This window comes from Salvelinus namaycush, chromosome 16 (genome assembly GCF_016432855.1).
Source record: "Salvelinus namaycush isolate Seneca chromosome 16, SaNama_1.0, whole genome shotgun sequence".
NCBI lineage: Eukaryota > Metazoa > Chordata > Actinopteri > Salmoniformes > Salmonidae > Salvelinus > Salvelinus namaycush.
In genome coordinates, this window is record NC_052322.1 from 12048950 (window position 1) to 12070993 (window position 22044).

The following is a 22044-nucleotide window of genomic DNA, read 5'->3' on the forward strand; positions in this document are numbered from 1 at the left end:
GTGGCCTAGTTAGTTTTGACTTAAATTGCTTGAAAATCTATGAGAAGCCCTGAAAATGGTTGTTTAGTAATGATCAACAACCAATTTTACAGAGCTTGAAAAATTTTGAAAAGAATAAGGGGCAAAGGTTGTACAGTCCAGGTGCGGAAAGCTCTTAACAGGTATTGACCCGTGTGTGAATATTTATGTAAATGAGCTGTTTCTGTATTTCATTTTAAATACATTTGTAACAATTTGTAAGAACATGTTTTCACTTTGTCATGTGTTATTGTGTGTAAATGGGTGAGGATTTTTTTTTATGTAATCCATTTTGAATTCAGGCTGTAACACAACAACAACAAAAAGTCAAGGGGTATGAATATTTTCTGAAGGCACTGTACATTCCAATACTTACATCCCATTGAATACAATGCATTCTTCCTTCCTCCCTTCCTTGAAAGAAACATATAGACAGTAGACATTTAACTCACTATACCCCACTTTATTATTCTCTTCACCCTCATCCCTGTCTCCTCCCCTCTCCGTAGTGCCCCAGCCGGACCCCAACACCCCCAGGCCAGAGGGCCGTCAGATCATCCCAGTGAAGGGGGAGCCCCTGGGGGTGGTCAGTAACTGGCCCCCGGCCCTTCAGGCAGCCCTGGCACGCTGGGGAGCCACACAGGCCAAGAGCCCTGCTCTCACCGCCCTGGACGTTACCGGGAAACCCCTCTACACTCTGACATACGGTTGGTCTCACCGTCTTAAATGGCACTCGGCTCCCTATTCCCTGCTATATAGGGAGTAATTTGTGGTGACATCATTTAGGACCTTTAAGGTTGCAGTGGCACATCCATAACCTGAGTGGAAACCAGATTGCATACCTGAGAGAATACTGTAGACCTCAAGAAAGCCAGTCAGTTGATTATTGACAAGTTTTTCCTCCAATACTTTTGATAAACAGGGCAAGATAGAAATTGGCCTATAACAGTTAGGATCAGCTTGATCTGCCTTCCAAGCAATGGGAACCTCCCCAGAGAGGAGAGACAGGTTAAAAAGTTCAGAGATAGGCCACTGTCCCACAGTCGGGTAAATAAGCAAGTTCGTAGTCAACAAAGCACGCAGGAGTCATAGGGCAAGTAGCGTAAAGCACATGAAAATAATAAAAATAACTTGGGGCTAGCCATTGTAAGTTCAAAGAGTCACTCACCCCAACAAATTAACTTGAGAGAGTAGCTCTATGAGCTCTATGAGTCCAGTAGGCTATAAAAGTCTGAGATAAAAATAAATAAATAGTAGGCCTATACTTGTTAATTAAAGCGTTTGAGTAAGTTCATATAATAAGCTTCACAAGTTAATTAGCCTACATAAAATTCAGATCAGTCCAAAGTCTGCGGTATGTGCGTTTGTGCTGGAGGCCAGCGAACGCTCAGGAGAGAGAGAGGGGGGGGGGGGCGGGTTGGGGGGGGGGGGGGTACCTGTACCAGACGGGGAGACAGACCAGGGCAGACGGGGAACAGATCGATGGGTGGGATCCAAACAGCAGTGCAGCAGGCAACGGGAGTAGGTGTCACACCTGCTTGGGAGAAGCTTTTTTCGGGAGGTGGCGTTCAACCTTACCAGACAGGTGTGCATTAGAGCAGATAAAAACATCCAAAGCGAAAAGCTTGGTGAAAAAAAACATGGTCAAGTTGGCTTGAGTTTCGATATTCGCCAGACATTCGGGCCTTCAAACAATCAATAGCTCGCAAACGATTTCCTGAAACGTGGGTGTTCTACACGCAACATGGTAGGGGGCTTCCCAGTCATTATAAGTGCAACATGAAACCCACAGACCTGAAGGACGCTGCTGCCGAGGTGGGAGGAGGATTGCGGGTGTCTCAGATCTGACCTCTTTAGTTTATGACTCGTGCTACCGTAGTTCATCGACACCAAAGATCACACTCCTCTCAGTCAATCTATGGAGAGCTCAAGTCGTTTTAGTCTCCTCTAAGAAATTGCTCTTGTGACCACGGTGTATGTATCTCTCTCTCTCGCTCCCTCAGGTAAACTGTGGAGCCGCAGTCTGAAGCTGGCCTACACTCTGTTGAACAAACTGGGCACCAAGAACGAGCCTGTGCTGAGACCTGGTGATAGGGTACGTGGTCAGAACACACAGCCAATCAGACGGGATATTCCTCTTCTTCCCACTTGACCACTTTGATTGATTGATCTTCATTCAAAAACGTGAAACGTGTCTTCTAGATGCATTGCACATGCACAGACGACACAACGCACAATGTAAGATGTTCCCGTTGTGACGTGCGGTGCTCTTTCTGAAACTGTTCTGCGTGTCTATGTCCCCTAGGTGGCGCTGGTGTATCCCAACAGTGACCCTGCTATGTTCTGGGTGGCCTTCTATGGCTGTCTCCTAGCAGAGGTCATCCCTGTACCCATAGAGGTGCCACTGTCTAGACAGGTAAGGGACAAGGATGTTGAGTGTTTTATAGTAACATCATTAGTTAGCTATGTAGCTCAATCTCATGGAATATTTGGTTCCTGACAAATAACCAAATGAAATCAGAGTAGCATAAATCCAGCTTTCAGTCACTATGCAGTAGACATGGGCCAGTTCTTATCAGCTATAGCAACACAAACAACATAGCTAGATCCAAGTGGTCACCTGACTCATTACAGACCGATAGTGGCAGTATAGATTTTCTGTCAATTTGTAATGGTTATTTTTGTGTTTCACATCCCAGGACGCAGGCAGTCTTCAGATTGGCTTCCTATTGGGCAGCTGTGGGGTGGGCCTGGCCCTGACTAGCGAGATCTGTCTCAAAGGACTGCCCAAGACACCCCAGGGAGAGATCATGCAGTTCAAAGGTCAGCACACACCACAAAATGCTCCACTGCAGTTGTCACCCCACTCACTCTCTCTCTCTCTCTGGGACTCATTAGCTAGGCACATTAGGAGGAGCCCGTTGCTCATTATACTGTTTATCTGTGGGTAGATGTACATCTGTACATCCATTGTACCATATGAACGAAACGAGGCCTACACAAATGGTCCTAATACCACCTTTTTCAAAGCTCCAAGGTTTTGATCCACAGTGGATCTTTGTCCAGTCGTCAAACTGACTTCTAGTATTGTCCTGTGTCCACTGATGAGGATGTTGTTCTGCCTCCCAGGTTGGCCCCGTATGAAGTGGGTTGTGACAGACACCAAGTACCTGACCAAGCCCTCTAAAGACTGGCAGCCCCACATCCCCACCGCCAACACAGACACAGCTTACATCGAGGTGAGACCAGCGTCCTTGTGGGAAGTATACAGACCATTTATGCGTGTATTTGACAGATTTTTTAAAAACAAATACAAAAAATAATAATAATTATGCTCGTTTGTCTTTCTGTTTATGTTGTGCATCGCAGATTTATTTTATGAATTAATTTAACTCTATGACTGATTGTATGTGTGTTCTGCTCTTCCAGTACAAGGCCAGTAAAGAGGGGACAGTGATGGGAGTAGCCGTGTCTAAGATAGCCTTGTTGACACACTGCCAGGCCCTGACACAGGCCTGCAACTACTGTGAAGGTCAGTACATGAAAAACACACACCGACACATATTGTTTTAGTGACAATATATCTACTCAAGCCCTCTTAGTAACCTAGATACACGGAGATGACCCAAAACGAGTTTGTTAATTATGCAAGGAGGAACATGAAGAAGCTAAAGGAACAGGAACGTTTGGAGGAGGTTAGGGTGATGTTGTTAATCTTGTCTTCACCACGAATACTCACGCTCAGGTTAAATAATTGATCAGGCCTGAGGCCTCTTCTCCTGTACTCTCTCTGTCTCTTTCTGTCTGTCTCTCTCTTCTCTACTCACATCATCTGTTAGACAAAGGGAACTTTAGCCTCTGTGTCTCAGAGAACATTAGATCCTGTGAGGGGAATCCACAGAGGCAGGCAGCAAGACTGTTCCTGGAACACGGTGTTTCCCTGTCCATAATTAGTTTACTTTTATTGTAGCCTACAGACTTATCATGTGATATAAAGCTATTATCAAGTGCCCTGTGGCAGCCTAGCTATATGGAGAAGTTGCTTTCGCTATCCTTAAGTGTCCGTGTATCTGTAACTGTTGAAATCCTCCGTGACTGTAATGTGATTTGTGGATTGAAATCAAGTATTTCAATTGAGTGTGTGTGTCCTCTCTCAGGAGAAACGTTGGTCAACGTGCTAGATTGTAAGAAGGACATGGGATTGTGGCACGGGGTGTTAACCAGTGTGATGAACAGGATCCACACCATCACTGTACCCTACGCTGTCATGAAGGCCTGTCCCATGTCCTGGGTGCAGAGGGTCCACATACACAAAGGTAAGGCTACAGTTAGCATTTGTATTGTAAACTGCATAGAGACTAGCATCCTAAACTTCATACTATGGATTAAGGTAATTCGGGTCGGGTTCATTAGGAGACATTGTAGCAAAATGTTTTAAGATGTTGTCTGCTGGGAAATGAATGAATAAGAAAAGAAATTAGCATTTCTTTTCTTATTGAGCAAATTCCGATATTACCTCTCGGTTTCACTCTGTTTTGGAACGTTTCTTCCATTTTGTGCCTTAATGAACACAACCGAAATGTGTGGAGTTGGCATTAGCGCTTGTGTCATTAACTACTATGTGTGAGAGGCTGAGCTGTCCCTACTGTTCCTCCCTCCCTGCAGCACGTGTCGCCTTGGTGAAGTGTCGTGACCTCCACTGGGCTATGATGGCTCACAGGGACCAGAGAGACACCAACCTGTCCTCCATACGCATGCTCATAGTAGCCGATGGAGCCAACCCCTGTGAGTCACACACACGTGCGCGGGCTACAGACACATGGACGCTTTGGACACACATACACACACACACATAGGGACCAGAGAGACACCAACCTCTCCTTAACCTTTCCTGTGAGTCGCATATACATGGCAGCCAATTTATTTATCTATTCCCAAGACTATTATTTGTCCTTACAAAGGTACACTGTGATTTAGTATTTGTAAGCTACAGTGCATCCGCCGGTCAACAATCATACAGTGAGGGCCTCCCGGGTGGCGCAGTGGTCTAGGGCACTGCATCGCAGTGCTAACTGCGCCACCAGAGTCTCTGGGTTCGCGCCCAGGCTCTGTCGCAGCCGGCCGCGACCGGGAGGTCCGTGGGGCGACGCACAATTGGGCTAGCGTCGTCCGGGTTAGGGTGGGTTTGGCCGGTAGGGATATCCTTGTCTCATCGCGCTCCAGCGACTCCTGTGGCGGGCCGGGCGCAGTGCGCGCTAACCAAGGGGGCCAGGTGCACGGTGTTTCCTCCGACACATTGGTGCGGCTGGCTTCCGGGTTGGAGGCGCGCTGTGTTAAAGAAGCAGTGCGGCTAGGTTGGGTTGTGCTTCGGAGGACGCATGGCTTTCGACCTTCGTCTCTCCCGAGCCCGTACGGGAGTTGTAGCGATGAGACAAGATAGTAATTACTAGCGATTGGATACCACGAAAATTGGGGAGAAAAGGGGATAAAATTAAAAAAAAACAAAAAAAAAAAAACAATCATACAGTGGCTTGCGAAAGTATTCACCCCCTTGGCATTTTTTCAATTTTGTTGCCTTACAACCTGGAATTAAAATGGATTTATTGGGGGTTTGTATCATTTTATTTACACAACATGCCTACCACTTTGAAGATGCAAAATATTTTTTTATTGTGAAACAAACAACACAAAAAAAACAGTACTTGCAGCAATTACAGCTGCAAGTCTCTTGGGGTATGTCTCCATAAGCTTGGCACATCTAGCCATGGGGATTTTTGCCCATTCTTCAAGGCAAAACTGCTCCAGCTCCTTCAAGTTGGATGGGTTCCACTGGTGGACAGCAATCTTTAAGTCATACCACAGATTCTCAATTGGATTACAGGTTGTAATGCAAGAAAATAGGAAAAACACCAAGGGGGATGAATACTTTTGCAAGGCACTGTATCTAACCTTATCAAAGTACATTGGAAGTATAGAAACGTTTGCATTGTCTGTGAATATTGACACACACTCACAGTATTTGTGATATCTTTCAGGGTCCGTGTCGTCGTGCGATGCCTTCCTCAACGTGTTCCAGTCTCACGGGTTAAAGCCGGAGGTCATCTGCCCCTGTGCCTCCTCTCCTGAAGCCCTCACTGTGGCTATCCGCAGGTACTACACTGCACCAGTTCACAGCTACTGATGCACCATATATATATATATATATATACAACCTCTAAGGAAACATGCACACAACCCATTTCCAGTGCTCATGTAGTATATGAACAATAAAGTCATCTTCTTCACATCAATTGAGAAAACGTATGTCTCGTGTCTCCATAGCTCTCTCACACTCCCGTATTTTCTTTGCCCTTACTCTCCCTCGCTCTCCATCTCCCCCTCCCTCCCTCCCCTTCCAGGCCTGGTGCCCGTGGTGCAGCCCTCCCAGCCAGAGCCATCCTGTCCATGGGCGGTCTGAGTCACGGGGTCATCAGGGTCAACACAGAGGATAAGAACTCTGCCCTCACTGTACAGGACGTAGGCCATGTCATGCCTGGAGGTTAGCGAACTGACTTCACCGTGCACCACACTACAGTACACGCGTTTATATGCTATTTGTGTACTGTTACGGTTCAATTCCTTTAACAGTTGTTCCTCGCTGACTTACTTTAACAGTGGGGCTTTTACTGTCATGTCAACGTCTCTCCCCTGGTGTTAAGTCTACTTGGCTCAGTGTTCAAGTCATTGCTTCAATAATACATTGATTTTATATTGCGCTTATCTTGGACACAAAGTTGCTTCGGAAGTTAGTTTCTTACGTGTGTGTGCTTTTTGTGTTTTAGCCCTAATGTCATTGTCCTCTTGTGGTTCAGCTCTGATGTGTATCGTGAAGCCAGACGGCCCACCGCAGCTCTGTAAGACAGATGAGATCGGAGAGATAGTGTTGAACTCCAGGGCTGGAGGAACCATGTACTACGGCCTGCCTGGAGTCACCAAGAACACCTTTGAGGTCAGGAGAGGACTGTTTACTGAACTCTCTCATCAAGCCTCTGCGTCTCTGGCCGCAGTGTGGTGTACTGGCACTGTTGTGTAGCCATCAACCTAAAAAACAGACTCCTCTGTCAGAGCGTTACACTTCTAAAAGCTCTAACCCACCTTTATTCTTCACTGGGCATGGTTGCCTATGGTCTCTACTCTTTAAACTGAGTCGAGGAGTTGTGTTGACAGTTAAAAGTGTTGTTAATGTGATGTTTTTGAAACGATGGTCATTATGAAATATATTTAATACAGGCCCCTTCCGTAAACCCCATAACTGAACGTGTGTCCCTCTGTCTTCCGTGCAGGTGATTCCCGTGAACCAGGCTGGAGCTCCGTTGGGAGAGATCCTCTTCACTAGGACTGGCCTGCTGGGCTTCGTAGGGCCGGTAAGACCACGTTGAGTCCCCCTTGGACTTGCCTCCAAGTTGTAGGACTTGCCATACTGAGCTAGCCTGGGTGCCAGTCCTTTCTCTTGCCAACTCCTTATGGAATTGTCCTGCCGTACAGTCTGGCTGAATGATAACAAGTTCACGCTTATAGTTTGCAGTGAGGCCAGACCGTTTGGCTTTGACACCTATGGAGTTGGCAATAGCACAAACAGATCTGGGACCAGGCTCTCTACTGATCTGGTGGAATAGAAAAATACCTATCTAGAATTGGCTTCTTTAGTCTGTTGATGTGCAGTAGGTGAAGATCTTCTCCCTCTCTCCACAGGGCAGTCTGGTCTTTGTAGTGGGAAAGAACGAGGGGCTCCTGACGGTCAGTGGTAGACGACACAATGCTGATGACCTGGTGGCCACCGCCCTGGCCGTGGAGCCTGTTAAAACTGTCTACAGGGGGAGGTGGGTGTCTGGGGGCTCAGGTTTCTCCTGTGAATGTACACATGCTGTGTTCAAGTGTGCCTTTGTAGAAGTGTGGTTTGAGGAGGGAGGTGAGATATACAGAAGCCTCTGGGTCCTGTTTAGTAGGCACGACACTGGAGAAAACGTTTTGGATCCGTTTCAAATGTAGTCTCCGTGTTGTGCCGACCTTAAGTGACGTAAGAGGGCGGCGTGAGTTCGTGGTATGAAAGTGTGTCGTGCTGTGTGGGGTCGCGCTGTCCTTCCTCTCGGCACCGGGGCCAGGATCACTGTGTTCTCTGTGGCGGTGTTCCCTGATGTACTGTGTGTTGTGTTGTCAGAGTACGTTGCTTTTGGTGTGTGTGTGTTATGGTAGTTCACAGGGTTGTGTGTTATTGCCGACTGACCCTCCCTCTCTCTAATCTCTCTCTCCCCTGGTGTAGGATTGCTGTGTTCTCAGTGACCGTGTTCTATGACGAGAGGATAGTGATCGTAGCAGAGCAGAGGCCTGACGCCAGTGAAGAGGACAGCTTCCAGTGGATGAGCAGAGTACTACAGGTACCCTGTCACATCACCTCCATGTCATCTATGCATTCATCTAGAATAGCATCTGTCTTTCAGTTACAGTTAGATGGACTTATAGCTGGGTATACTATCTTCTATCGATATGTACACTGTTAGCTAGTACACCTCGCTAAACATAACCATTATGCTGTGTTTTCCTCGGCAGGCCATAGATAGTATTCATCAGGTGGGTTTGTACTGTCTGGCCCTGGTCCCGGCCAACACGTTACCCAAGACCCCGCTGGGAGGGATCCACATCTCTGAGACCAAACAGAACTTCCTAGAGGGGAATCTGCACCCATGTAACATCCTCCTCTGTCCACACACCTGTGTCACCAACCTGCCCAAACCACGACAGAAACAACCCGGTAAAGACGATGGGCCTGAATGTTGGGGGAAGTTCAGTTCCCTGAACTGGCGCGATTCGGGATTGTATCTCGCATCTTGAACTCTTGTGTGTTTGTATACAGAACAGGGTGATAACTGTTGTCAGGCCTAATGTCTCAGTCTGTGTGTATCTCTGACTCTCCCATCCTCCTATCCTGTATAGTTGGTGTGGGCCCGGCCTCTATCATGGTTGGTAACCTGGTAGCGGGGAAGAGGATGGCCCAGGCTGCAGGCAGAGAGCTGGGCGTGCTGGAGGAAGAGGGCCTGGTCAGGAAGGTAAGACCTTAACGTACCTGGTGAGGCTGGCACCTACTGTCTGTCTTCTCTCCTAAACAGACTGACGCCTGGAAGAAACCACATCACAACTGATTATACCAGCATTGACTAAACCTTATTATTGTACGAAAGAGCTTGGCCACGCAGGATCCTTATATCTGGTATGGAGTCAGGGAGGGGTGACTATTGCTGATTTCCTGTCCTAAGGTTGTGTTGTGTTCTGTCTCTACTGTCGGTGGCGCTGGTAGCTCTGTTCTTGGCCCACCATGATGGTAAGTCTATCGCTAGCTGAGCTGGGTGTCGCTTCTGCTCATGTTGCCTCTGTCAGATGTGCTGCTTTGCAGTGATAGTCATTTGTGTGTACACCCCTGCTGCTGGCTGTGGTTGAGGAGGGAATCAAGCTCAGCATGGTACCGTCCAGGGAGCAACAGAGAACTCACTATATCAGTGTGTGTTTTTACTGTGGCTGCTAGCCTGCTACTGTAACTGCTCTCCCTCCCCAGTTACAGTGACCCTTACCGTCCTGTTCTTGTACCCTGGTCTTTGGTTGTGTGATCGGCCCTGAAAAGTCCTGAACTGAAATCGTAATATCAGTATTGAATGATCCTGACTGCTCTCACAGCTCACCCCCTCTCTCTTCTTTCTCTCTCTTCTTTCTCTCCTCTCCCTCGCTCTCTTTCTCCTCTCTCGTGCTCTCGCTCTCTCTCTCTCTCTCAGCACCAGTTTCTGTCTGAAGCCTTACAGTGGAGAGCCCAGACCGACCCTGACCACGTCCTCTATGTGCTGCTCAACGCTAAGGTACGACACACACATTCATGTTCACATGTTTTCTTTATGAGCTTATAAGCATTAACATGGTCGTGTTAGGGAGGTAGTTTGGAACCATGCTCGCTTGATGAGTAACAGCGTCTGGAAGATTTGCGGTGCCTTCAGCTCAGTGGGCTGATAGTCGGGTACCATGTAGGAGATCAGGGTTCGAACCCCGGTCAGTCACAATTGCTAGACTTTCCTGGGAATTTGAGCTGCAGCTGTTCTGTTGTGTATATGGTATCTGTTTCCCCACCTCCATCCTGCAGGGGGTAGCGGTGTGCACGGCCACGTGTAGTCAGCTGCATAAGAGAGCAGAGAAGATAACCTCAGCCCTGATGGAGAGAGGAGGCCTCAACACTGGAGACAACGTGGTGCTGCTATACCCCCCTGGTGAGGAGCTACACACACTCTCTCACACACACACACACCTGACTGCTGCGACTGGCCTTCCTCACCTCAATTAAAGTTAGTCCTCAGAATAGTCAGTTATATGCTATTGTTAAAAGCCCCCCCATCTCTCTCTCCCTCCCTCCCTCTCCCCAGGCATTGATCTGATAGCTGCCTTCTATGGCTGTCTGTACGCGGGGGTGATCCCTGTAACAGTGCGCCCCCCTCACCCCCAGAACCTGACTGCTACCCTGCCCACCGTCCGCATGATCATCGACGTGAGTCAACTAACAGCTTTATAAAAGATGCTTGGCCTCAATGATCAACATAAAATGTAGACATGCATATAGTTGTACAATGAAAACTTTGGCAAGCGCTGAAATGTTCTTGAAAAATGAGTCCCCATCTACTCTTAACGTCCCTATCTCTGTCTGTGTTAAAGGTGAGTAAAGCAGCCTGTATCCTAACCACCCAGCCCCTTATGAGGATCCTCCGGTCCAGAGAGGCTGCTGCCAGCGTCAACGTCAAGACCTGGCCCACTATCATAGACACAGGTACTGATCTGAAATATTTGGTGGCGACCTATTCAAAGCTCACCGCAAGGAGAGAAGTGAAGTGAAATGAAATTCAACAGCTTTTAATTGTGAGAGTCGTACCTTTTGAGACGGTCATATCTTTTCCTAAGTTCAATCACTCACTCCCTTTCTAGACGACCTCCCCAGGAGGCGGCCCCCCCAGCTTTACAAGCCCCCCACAGCAGAGATGCTGGCCTACCTGGACTTCAGTGTGTCCACCACAGGCATGCTGACCGGGGTCAAGGTAAGGGCTCTGCAGTAACACGAATAGACAAAAAGTATATTTGCTCAATGTCTATGTGCACTTAAATACTGTATCCACTCGGAACAGACCATAGTAACTGTTTTGCACATTATATATTGAAATGCATCTCTCTATTTTCTTTCTCTGTCTCTCGCTCTCCCTTTTTTGTCTCTGTCTGTGGTGTGTATGCGTGTGTCAGATGTCCCACTCGGCGGTCAGTACTCTGTGTCGCTCCATCAAGCTACAGTGTGAGCTCTACTCCTCACGCCAAATAGCCATCTGTCTGGATCCCTACTGCGGCCTGGGCTTTGTACAGTGGTGCCTCTCCAGGTAAGACCTGGCTTCAAATAGTGTGTATGTATATATACAGTTGAAGTCGGAAGTTTACATACACCTTAGCCAAATACATTTAAACTTAGTTTTTCACAATTCCTGACATTTAATCCTAGTAAAAATTCCCTGTCTTAGGTCAGTTAGGATCACCACTTTATTTTAAGAATGTGAAATGTCAGAATAATAGTAGAGAGTGATTTATTTCAGCTTTTATTTCTTTCATCACATTCCCAGTGGGTCAGAAGTTTGCATGCACTCAATTAGTATTTGGTAGAATTGCCTTTAAATTGTTTGTAGGCCTCCTTGCTCGCACACACTTTTTCAGTTCTGCCCACAAACTTTCTATAGGATTGAGGTCCGGGCTATGTGATGGCCACTCCAATACCTTGACTTTGTTGTCCTTAAGCCATTTTGCCACAACTTTGGAAGTATGCTTGGGGTCATTGTCCATTTGGAAGACCCATTTGCGACCAAGCTTTTACTTCTTGACTGATGTCTTGAGATGTTGCTTCAATATATCCACATAATTTTCCTGCCTAATGATGCCATCTATTTCGTGAAGTGCACCAGTCCCTCCTGCAGCAAAGCACCCCCACAACATGAGGCTGCCACCCCCGTGCTTCACGGTTGGGATGGTGTTCTTCGGCTTGCAAGCCTCCCCCTTTTTCCTCCAAACATAACGATGGTCATTATGGCCAAACAGTTCTATTTTTGTTTCATCAGACCAGAGGATATTTCTCCAAAAAGTACGATCTTTGTCCCCATGTGCAGTTGCAAACCGTAGTCTGGCTTTTTTATGGCGGTTTTGGAGCAGTGGCTTCTTCCTTGCTGAGCGGCCTTTCAGGTTATGTCGATATAGGACTCGTTTTACTGTGGATATAGATACTTTTGTACCTGTTTCCTCCAGCATCTTCACAAGGTCCTTTGCTCCTGTTCTGTGATTGATTTGCATTTTTCGCACCAAAGTATGTTCATCTCTAGGAGACAGAACGTGTCTCCTTCCTGAGCGGTATGACGGCTGCGTGGTCCCATGGTGTTTATACTTGCGTACTATTGTTTGTACAGATGAACGTGGTACCTTCAAACGTTTGGAAATTGCTCCCAAGGATGAACCAGACTTGTGGAGGTCTACTATTTTTTTTCTGAGGTCTTGGCTGATATCTTTTCATTTTCCAATGATGTCAAGCAAAGAGGCACTGAGTTTGAAGGTAGGCCTTGAAATACATCCACAGGTACACCTCAAATTGACTCAAATTATGTCAATTAGCCTATCAGAAGCTTCTAAAACCATGACATCATTTTCTGGAATTTTCCAAGCTGTTTAAAGGCACAGTCAACTTAGTGTATGTAAACTTCTGACCCACTGGAATTGTGATACAGTGAATAAAAAGTGAAATAATCTGTCTGTAAACAATTGTTGGAAAAATGACTTGTGTCATGCACAAAGTAGATGTCCTAACCGACTTGGCAAAACTATAGTTTGTTAACAAGAAATTTGTGGAGTGGTTGAAAAACTAGTTTTAATGACTGTGTATGTAAACTTCCGACTTCAACTGTAAATATATATATATATATTGATTGGACAAGATTTGGAAAGGCACACACCTGTCTATATAAGGTCCCACCATGAGAAACAACATTTTCTGGTCTGGTGAAACCAAGATTGAACTCTGGCCTGAACGCCAAGCATCACGTATCGAGGAAACCTGCCACCATCCCTTCAGTGAAGCATGGTGGTGGCAGCATCATGCTGTGGGGATGTTTTTCAGCGGCAGGGACTGGGAGACTACTACGTTCATCTTTCCCTTGATTCTGACTGAAGTACAGAGAGATAATTGATGAAAACCTGCTGGCAAGAACAGCTCAAATAACCAAAGAGAAACGACAGTCCATCAGTACTTTAAGACATCAGTCAATCCGGAAAATGTAAAGAACTTTGAAAGTTACTTAAAGTGCAGTCGCAAAAAACATCAAGCGCTATGATGAAACTGTCTCTCATGAGGATCACCACAGGAAAGGAAGACCCAGAGTTACCTCTGCTGCAGAGGAGAAGTTCATTAGAGTTACCAGCCTCAGAAACTGCAGCCCAAATAAATGCTTCACAGAGTTCAAGTAACAGACACATCTCAACATCAACTGTTCAGAGGAGACGCTGTAAATCAGGCCTTCATGGTCAAATTGCTGCAAAGAAACTACTACTAAAGGACACCAATAAGAAGAATAGTCTTGCTTGGGCCAAGAAACACGAGAAATGGACATTAGACCAGTGGAAAGCTGTCCTTTGGTCTGATGAGTCCAAATTTGAGATTTTTGGTTCCAACCACCGTGTCTTTGTGAAACACAGAGTAGATGAACGGATGATCTCTGCATGTGTGGTTCCCACCGTGAACCATGGAGGAGGTGTGATGGTGTGGGGGTGCTTTATTGGTGACACTGTCAGTGATTTATTTAGAATTCAAGGCACACTTAACCAGCATGGCTACCACAGCATTCTGCAGCGATACACCATCCCATCTGGTTTGGGCTTAGTGGGACTATCATTTGTTTTTCAACACGACAATGACCCAACACACCTCCAGGCTGTGTAAGGGCTATTTTACCAAAAAGCAGAGTGATTGAGTGCTGCATCAGATGACGTGGCCTCCACAATCACCCAACCTCAACCCAATTGAGATGGTTTGGGATGTGTTGGACCGCAGAGTGAAGGAAAAGCAGCCAACATGTGCTCAGCATATCTGGGAACTCTTTCAAGACTATTGGAAAAGCATTCCAGGTGAAGCTTGTTGAGAGAATGCCAAGCGTGTGCAAAGCTGTCATCAAGGCAAAGGGTGGCTAATTTGAAGAATCTCAAATTTATTTTGATTTGTTTAACACTTTTTTTGGTTACTACATGATTCCATATGTGTTATTTAATTGTTTTGATGTCTTCACTATTATTCTACAATGTAGAAAATAGAGAAAATAACGAAACACCCTGGAATGTCCAAACCTTTGTGTGTGTGTGTGTTGTGTTGTGTTTTGTGTGTGTGTGTGTGTGATATATATGTTATATATATATATATATATAAAAACAATGTTTTATTATTATTTAAGGGGTGGATCAGCTTTAATATTGCAGATAGATTGTAGCTTCCATCAATGTAATTGTCTGCATCATTTCTGATCCCCCATATATTTTTGGATAAATATATATTTTTTCCTTATTATTTTCCAGTAACCCCATCCTCCCTCCCCTAATTGGAGTAAACTAACGGACAACAATACTTAGGCTTCTACTTCCGACTTATACATACTATATACATTTTACGGACACAGTATATTTTTCATTAGTTATATTGTTTCTTTGTTTTTAGTCCCATCCTTCAGCTCCACTCAACCCCTCCCATCTATCTCTGAACACCGTCCAGTTTTGATTTCTATTTGCCATATATGTTTCAACTGTGCTGTGATGCTTCACAAAGGTTCTGAACCTTTCTATTCTCATCGTTTCTACAGATTATAAATGAAAGATTAAATGTTTTGCTAAGAGTATTATTATATTATTGATCGATTGACTATGACTTTTCAAATCACCCAGCTGTGCTATTTGCATAGTTAGCTCCAGGTAAATGTTGTAATTCTTCAGCTGTTCCTGAACCTGCGACCAAAAACAAGCTACATATGGACGGTACCAAAACAAGTGATCTAATGATTCTGTCTCTTCGCAGCAAAATCTGCAGAGCTGGGATGGTTGTATCCCCCATATATATATGTATATAACATTCTATCGGTTGCAAGAATTTGGTATGATCATTTAAATAGAAAACTATTTTGTTTGTTTTGAATCTGGCGTCGTTGTGCCATGGAATCGGTACATTGGAAATCTCTTCCCAGCCATTTGCATCCTGTATGGCACAGCTGTCAATTTGTTGGTACTTAAATGAAATATAGTTCAAATAGTATTGGTTTTCTTTAAAATATTTGATCTGTGCTTGATTGAGCTTGTCTGGCTAGCTCAATGTAACCAATGGAATAGTGCAAACGCCGCCCATTCAGCACTTCAGACAAGCTCAATCAAACGATCCAAGTATTTTAAAGACAGGCTGCTTCCATCCCAGTGAGTGTCTGTGTGTATTTAAGGGTGGGCATTGTAATAGCAAGATGATCAATTTCAGTATATATTCTAATTAAATACTCTACCGTTGGTGTGTCTAGTGTCTACTCAGGTCACCAGTCCATCCTGATCCCTCCTATGGAGTTGGAGGTGTCCTTGCCTCTGTGGCTGAGCACCCTGAGCCAGTACAAGATCAGAGACACCTTCTGTTCCTACTCTGTCATGGAGCTCTGCACCAAGGGCCTGGGAACGCAGACTGACGCACTCAAGGTGAGGGACACACACACTTACCCTTTTCCACACTACTGAGCTGAGCCAAGTTGAGCTGTACTGATGAGGCCCTGGTTACAAATCCACCATAGTTGTTGAAACCGTGCTGGAAAGGACAATATGAAAAATAAAATGACCTGAGCCAGAATATTACAGTTTGGGTCATGAAAGGATACTTCTTAACCCCCGCATGCATCAGTGGCTGAATGTGTGTATTTTCGTATTGCAATGTGACCAATACATAACCATGTGTATGTGACAAATAAAATGTGATTTGATTTGATCTGTATGTGTTTATATTTCCAGGCGCGGGGTGTGAACCTGTCGTGTGTGAGGAGCTGTGTGGTGATAGCAGAGGAGCGTCCCCGGCTGGCACTGACCCAGTCCTTCTCCAAGCTGTTTAAAGACCTGGGTCTCTCCCCCCGCGCGGTCAGCACAGCCTTTGGATCCAGGGTGAACCTAGCCATCTGCCTACAGGTGGGCCCCAGCACACACTCTCTCTCTCTCTGGCTCTCCCTAGCTTTTGATGTCTAACCCTCTCTCTCTCTAGTGCTCTCTATCTCCACGTACCTTCTTTCCTTCATTTTCTCTCTTTCTTTCCCTCCCTCTCTCTTTCTTTGAACTTCACCCCTGTCTCACACAACCACTCATTAGACTAAATATATAACCCCACACCTACTAATTTACTGCGTCATTAGGTCTAGTTACAGGGGTTAACCTCAGGTAAACATACAGCTTAAAATCCTCTCTGTTTCTGTGCTAGGGAACTGCTGGACCAGACCCCTCCACCGTCTATGTAGACATGAAGTCCCTCCGCCATGACAGGTAAGACGAGGCATAGCTGACATTTACGAGAGCTCAGATGTTTTAACTGGTCAGGTCACGTTGACAGGAAAAACATGTGGTGTACACTGCAGAGCCAGAGACCATAGTAGAATGCAATTTACTAGTGTTGTATTTCACTTTGTGTCGGAGACATTGTTAGTCTCATTCCCTGTCTGTCTTGTCCGTGTCTCTTCCAGGGTGAGGTTGGTGGAGCGAGGTGCCCCCCAAAGTCTTTCCCTCATGGAGTCAGGCACTGTAAGTATCCCCGGGGTTTCTGACAGTATGTGGCTGTATCACTGTTGATCAGGGTAGCTAAGTGGTCAGGTTACACATGCTGTCCTGTCATCATGTTCAGTCATCGAGCTGCTGTACTGAAGAACGAGTGGACTTGTTCAAAAACATTGTTGAGATTGATGAAACTGTGGGGTTGTCTGTTAACCCTAACCGAAATCTCTTGTCTCCAGATTCTTCCAGGGGTGAGGGTGATCATCGTGAACCCGGAGACCAGGGGACCGCTGGGGGATTCCCATCTTGGAGAGGTGAGTTGGCAGATGGACACTAGAGTTGAAGGCACGGCAGCGTTGAGGAATGGCTGAAAATGGTGTTATCGCACAGAGTTATTGCATTGAGTATTGCACAGAGGATTCCACCCAGTTTCTTGTCCTTTTTTTTAAACGAATCCACTATCTGTTCAAATCCCATCCCCCATTTCCTTGCCTTTCACTTTGCTTTCTTTTTTCTACCTCCTTTGCATATTTCCCTCTCCCTCTCTCTGTTTAGATCTGGGTTCAGAGTCCCCACAGTTCCAGTGGCTACTACACCATCTATGGAGAGGAGAGCTTGCAGGCGGACCACTTCAATACACGGCTGAGCTTCGGGGAGCCCCACACCCTGTGGGCCAGGACGGGATACCTGGGCTTTGTCAAGAGGACCGAGCTACTGGGGTCCACCGGAGGTTAACTACCCTTCTAATGTAACCATCCTAGCATTGAGCATGTTATGGACTCTGCCAAGTCAGATATCTTTCTTGGGATTGTGGCGATTCTCACCCTGGGTGTCGGTTGCTACACTAAACCATTCTGAGAAGTTCCACTTAGTCATGCAAGGCGTGATTAGTCAGTTGATTGATCATTCAGTTATGCAGACGAAAGGATTATAGCGCTTTCCAACCAGAACCATCTTTTTTCCCCCCCTTCTTAGATCGGCATGACGCCCTGTTTGTGGTGGGCCAGTTGGATGAGACGTTGGAGCTCAGGGGGCTTCGCTACCACCCCATCGACATCGAGACCTCTGTGTCCCGGGCACACCGCAGCATCGCTGAGAGGTACGATACACACCGGTCTGTTCTGTTGTCTGCTCAGACACACACAGTAAATGCATGCTGACGGGTGTTGTCACACACAGTGCCTACATGCTTCACTGAGTGTGTATACTGTGTATATTTCACACCGCAGAATCACTGAGAGGTAAGATGGGTGCACACATACATGCATGTGCACAGCGTGCAGCACTATGAATATAGACTCATGTATAGCTGCTGTCTCTGGGTGGCACCAATAGCACACACAGTTACATTTCAATGAATGGGCTGAATGTGATTGTGGTGACTGTTTGTGGCTGTCTCTTGTCTGAGAACGAGTTACAGCGATTGGATTATGCACACAGATGAAAGTTAGGATCCCGAAGCTGTAACTCGCACTGTTTTGAAGCTGAGTGTTGTACCTGATGTGTGACTGTTGTGGTCGCCGTCTCTCTTGTCTCCCAGAGCTGTGTTTGACAGTGACATATATTTTTGCTATAACCCACAATACCATGCTCTAAGCCAGTGGTTCTCAAAGTGGGCGTCGCAACCCCTCTCAAGGAGGTTTTGGGGGGTCGCGAGTGTGAATACATATTTTTCATACACTACCGTTCAGAAGTTTGGGGTCACTTAGAAATGTCCTTGTTTTTGAAAGAAAAGCAAATTTTTGTCGATTTAAAATAACATCAAATTGATCAGAAATACAGTGTAGACATTGTTAATGTTATAAATGACAATTGCAGCTGGAAACGGCAGATTTTTTATGGAATATCTACATAGGCGCACATAGGCCCATTATCAGCAACCATCACTCCTGTGTTCCAATGGCTAATTGATCATTAGAAAACCATTTTTGCAATTGTTAGCATAGCTGAAAACTGTTGTCCTGATTAAAGAAGCAATAAAACTGGCCAGAATAGAAAGAGGAGTGGGAGGCCCCGGGGCACAACTGAGCAAGAGGACAGATACACAACTAGTCTAAAGAAGGCCAGTTTTATTGCTTCTCTAATCAGAACAACAGTTTTCAGCTGTGCTAACATAATTGCAAAAGGGTTTTCTAATGATCAATTAGCCTTTTAAAATGATAAAGTTGGATTAGCTAACACAACGTGCCATTGGAACACAGGAGTGATGGTTGCTGATGATGGGCGTCTGTACGCCTATGTAGATATTCCATAAAAAATCTGCCGTTTCCAGCTACAATAGTCATTTGCAACATTAACAATGTCTACACCGTATTTCTGATCAATTTGATGTTATTTTAATGGACAAAAAATGTGCTTTTCTTTCAAAAACAAGGACATTTCTAAGTGACCCCAAACTTTTGAACGGTAGTGTATGTTAATAGGCTACATATAGCCTGCCATTTATATTTTATCTACCTTTGCATGTATGATCTGGTTTCTAATATAGGCCTATGTTATTGTACTAAATGATTGTCTCAAAAACATCTCATCTGTGCTTCAGAACCAAGAAGTTACGCATCTTGATTGTTGACCAATGACAGACATCATCATTGGCGCGCACATTGGTGTAAAGTACTAAAGTAAAAATACTTGAAAGTGCTACTTAAGTCGTTTTTTGGGGTACCTTTACTATTTATATTTTGGGCAACTTTTACTTTTACTTCACTACATTCCTAAATAAAATAATGTACTTTTTACTCCATACATTTTCCCTGACACCCAAAAGTACTCGTTACATTTTGAATGGCTAGCAGGACAGGAAAATGGCCAAATTCATGCACTTATGAAGAGAACATCCCTGGTTATCCCTACTGCCTCTGATCTGGCGGACTCACTAAACACAAATGCTTTGTTTGTAAGTTCTGTCTGAGTGTTGAAGTGTGCCCCTGGTTATCCGTTAATTTAAAAAAACAAGAAAATGGTGCTGTCTGCTTTGCTTAATATAAGCAATTTGAAATGATTTATTCTTTTACTTTTAATACTTAAGTATATTTCAGCAATTACATTTACTTTTAATACTTAAATATATTTAAAACCAAATACTTTTAGACTTTTTCTCAAGTAGTATTTTACTGGGTGACTTTCACTTTTGCTCGAGTCATTTTATGTTAATTAAGGTATCTTTACTTTTACTCAAGTATGACAATTGGGCGGGTTTATATCCAGATTAGTTTACATAATTTTCATTGCCAGACAAAAACATAGTAGACCTACATTGATATTATCCATATAAAACACTGTTTAGAAATCTACTACGGAGGCACCTTTACCAGAGCAGTAATAGGCTACCTGGCGATTTTCATTGAGACTTTTTATGTTTCAGATAGGCCTAGTTTTGGCTACTGGCTATATGTCTAAAGATAGCTGTGCCATCGCACTGCCTTCAATATTATGGGTTGAAGATGAAACATATTTTGGCGCGTTTTATTACGGTACTGACTATCCTACCGATCCTCGACTTTGGCGATGTCATTTACAAAATAGCCTCCAACACTCTACTCAGCAAACTGGATGCAGTCTATCACAGAGCCATCCGTTTTGTCACCAAAGCCCCACTGCGACATGTATGCTCTCTTCGGATGGCCCTCGCTACATATTCGTCGCCAGACCCACTGGCTCCAGGTCATCTATAAGTCTTTGCTAGGTAAAGCTCCACCTTATCTCAGCTCACTGGTCACTATAACAACACCCACATCAGCTATCTGAGCAGCTAACTGATCTCTGCAGCTGTACACAGCCCATCTGTAAATAGCCCATCCAATCTGCCTACCTTATCCCCATATTGTTTTTATTTGATTTTTTTTCTTCTTTTGCACACCAGTAAGTCTACTTGCACATCATCATCTGCACATATATCACTCCAGTGTTAATTTGCTAAATTGTAATTACTTCGCTACTATGGCCTATTTATTGCCTTACCTTCTCACGCCATTTGCACACACTGTATATAGACCCCCCCCCCCCCCTATTGTGTTATTGACTGTACGTTTGTTTATTCCATGTGTAACTCTGTGTTGTTGTTTGTGTCGCACAGCTTTGCTTTATCTTGGCCAGGTCGCAGTTGTAAATGAGAACTTGTTCTCAACTTTCCTACCTGGTTATATAAAGGTGAAATAAATACAAATAAAATAGAAATTTGTGAGGAATAAAAGTGCTACCCAGTTGTCAACGAGTATCTACGGGCAGGCGGCCCTCCAAAGTGATAGCACACGGTGCAGACGGAACCTGCTTTCCATCTGGTCCTGCAACCTCCGCTATGTACAGACAGCCCGTATAACTCTGGTTCCTCTGGACTCCAGAGAAGGGACATGATATCCCTAGTTGATATTGGCTGCTAACATGAATGACTTTCAGCTAAAAATGTAGGTATAAAACCGGGTTTATTTCTGTATCTTGCGTTTTGAAAATGCATGGCAATTTATGGCTGTAATGACAGGCTACATTTCCACAGCGATTGAGCGTGGGGTGTCGCAAGCTTCGAACTACTGCAGGTCGTGGGTCAAAAGGTTTGAGAACCACTGCTCTAACCCACTGAGCCATTGGAACCACAGTTGAATGTTAAACTTGAATAGTGACTGACTATTTGTGCATGTCTGTCTCTCTGTCTCTCAGTGCTGTGTTCACATGGACCAACCTCCTGGTTGTAGTGGCTGAGCTGGCCGGGTCGGAGCAGGAGGCCCTGGACTTGGTGCCTCTGGTCACCAACGTAGTTCTGGAGGAGCACCACCTGATCGTGGGCGTGGTGGTTGTCGTGGACCCGGGCGTCATCCCCATCAACTCCCGGGGAGAGAAGCAGAGGATGCACCTCCGGGACTCGTTCCTGGCCGACCAGCTGGACCCCATCTACGTGGCCTATAACATGTGAGATGTGAGGAGGAGGGCCAAGCCCCAGACACACTGGGGTGAAGGCTGGCTATGGGGGTCCACTGGAGTGAAGGCTAACTATGGGGGTCCACTGGAGTGAAGGCTGGCTATGGGGGTCCACTGGAGTGAAGGCTGGCTATGGGGTTCCACTGGAGTGAAGGCTGGCTATGGGGGTCCACTGGAGTGAAGGCTGGCTATGGGGGTCTAAGAATGAGTTGATGGACAGAGAGAGAGGCGGGGGTGTGGGATGGACTGCTCCTACTGAGAACGGACCTC

At 45.5% G+C, this 22044-nt stretch overlaps 1 protein-coding gene across 1 annotated transcript in view; it reads left to right on the forward strand.

The window, feature by feature from the left end:
* The window catches only part of LOC120060992 (disco-interacting protein 2 homolog B-A), a 66355-nt gene extending 44586 nt beyond the window's left edge, over positions 1-21769 (forward strand). Inside the window, exons 9-38 of the mRNA XM_039010454.1 lie at positions 528-725; positions 2022-2113; positions 2324-2434; positions 2718-2841; positions 3148-3257; positions 3448-3550; positions 4176-4334; positions 4684-4803; positions 6054-6168; positions 6417-6556; positions 6870-7006; positions 7341-7421; positions 7750-7877; positions 8318-8432; positions 8605-8806; positions 8989-9101; positions 9819-9899; positions 10178-10301; positions 10455-10576; positions 10741-10852; positions 11008-11117; positions 11317-11447; positions 15645-15813; positions 16120-16290; positions 16577-16638; positions 16836-16893; positions 17103-17177; positions 17419-17593; positions 17839-17962; positions 21517-21769. Coding sequence (XP_038866382.1) covers positions 528-725; positions 2022-2113; positions 2324-2434; positions 2718-2841; positions 3148-3257; positions 3448-3550; positions 4176-4334; positions 4684-4803; positions 6054-6168; positions 6417-6556; positions 6870-7006; positions 7341-7421; positions 7750-7877; positions 8318-8432; positions 8605-8806; positions 8989-9101; positions 9819-9899; positions 10178-10301; positions 10455-10576; positions 10741-10852; positions 11008-11117; positions 11317-11447; positions 15645-15813; positions 16120-16290; positions 16577-16638; positions 16836-16893; positions 17103-17177; positions 17419-17593; positions 17839-17962; positions 21517-21769 — 3815 coding nt within the window. The remainder of the gene's footprint in view (positions 1-527; positions 726-2021; positions 2114-2323; positions 2435-2717; positions 2842-3147; positions 3258-3447; positions 3551-4175; positions 4335-4683; positions 4804-6053; positions 6169-6416; positions 6557-6869; positions 7007-7340; positions 7422-7749; positions 7878-8317; positions 8433-8604; positions 8807-8988; positions 9102-9818; positions 9900-10177; positions 10302-10454; positions 10577-10740; positions 10853-11007; positions 11118-11316; positions 11448-15644; positions 15814-16119; positions 16291-16576; positions 16639-16835; positions 16894-17102; positions 17178-17418; positions 17594-17838; positions 17963-21516) is intronic.
* The last annotated feature ends 275 nt before the right edge of the window (positions 21770-22044 follow it).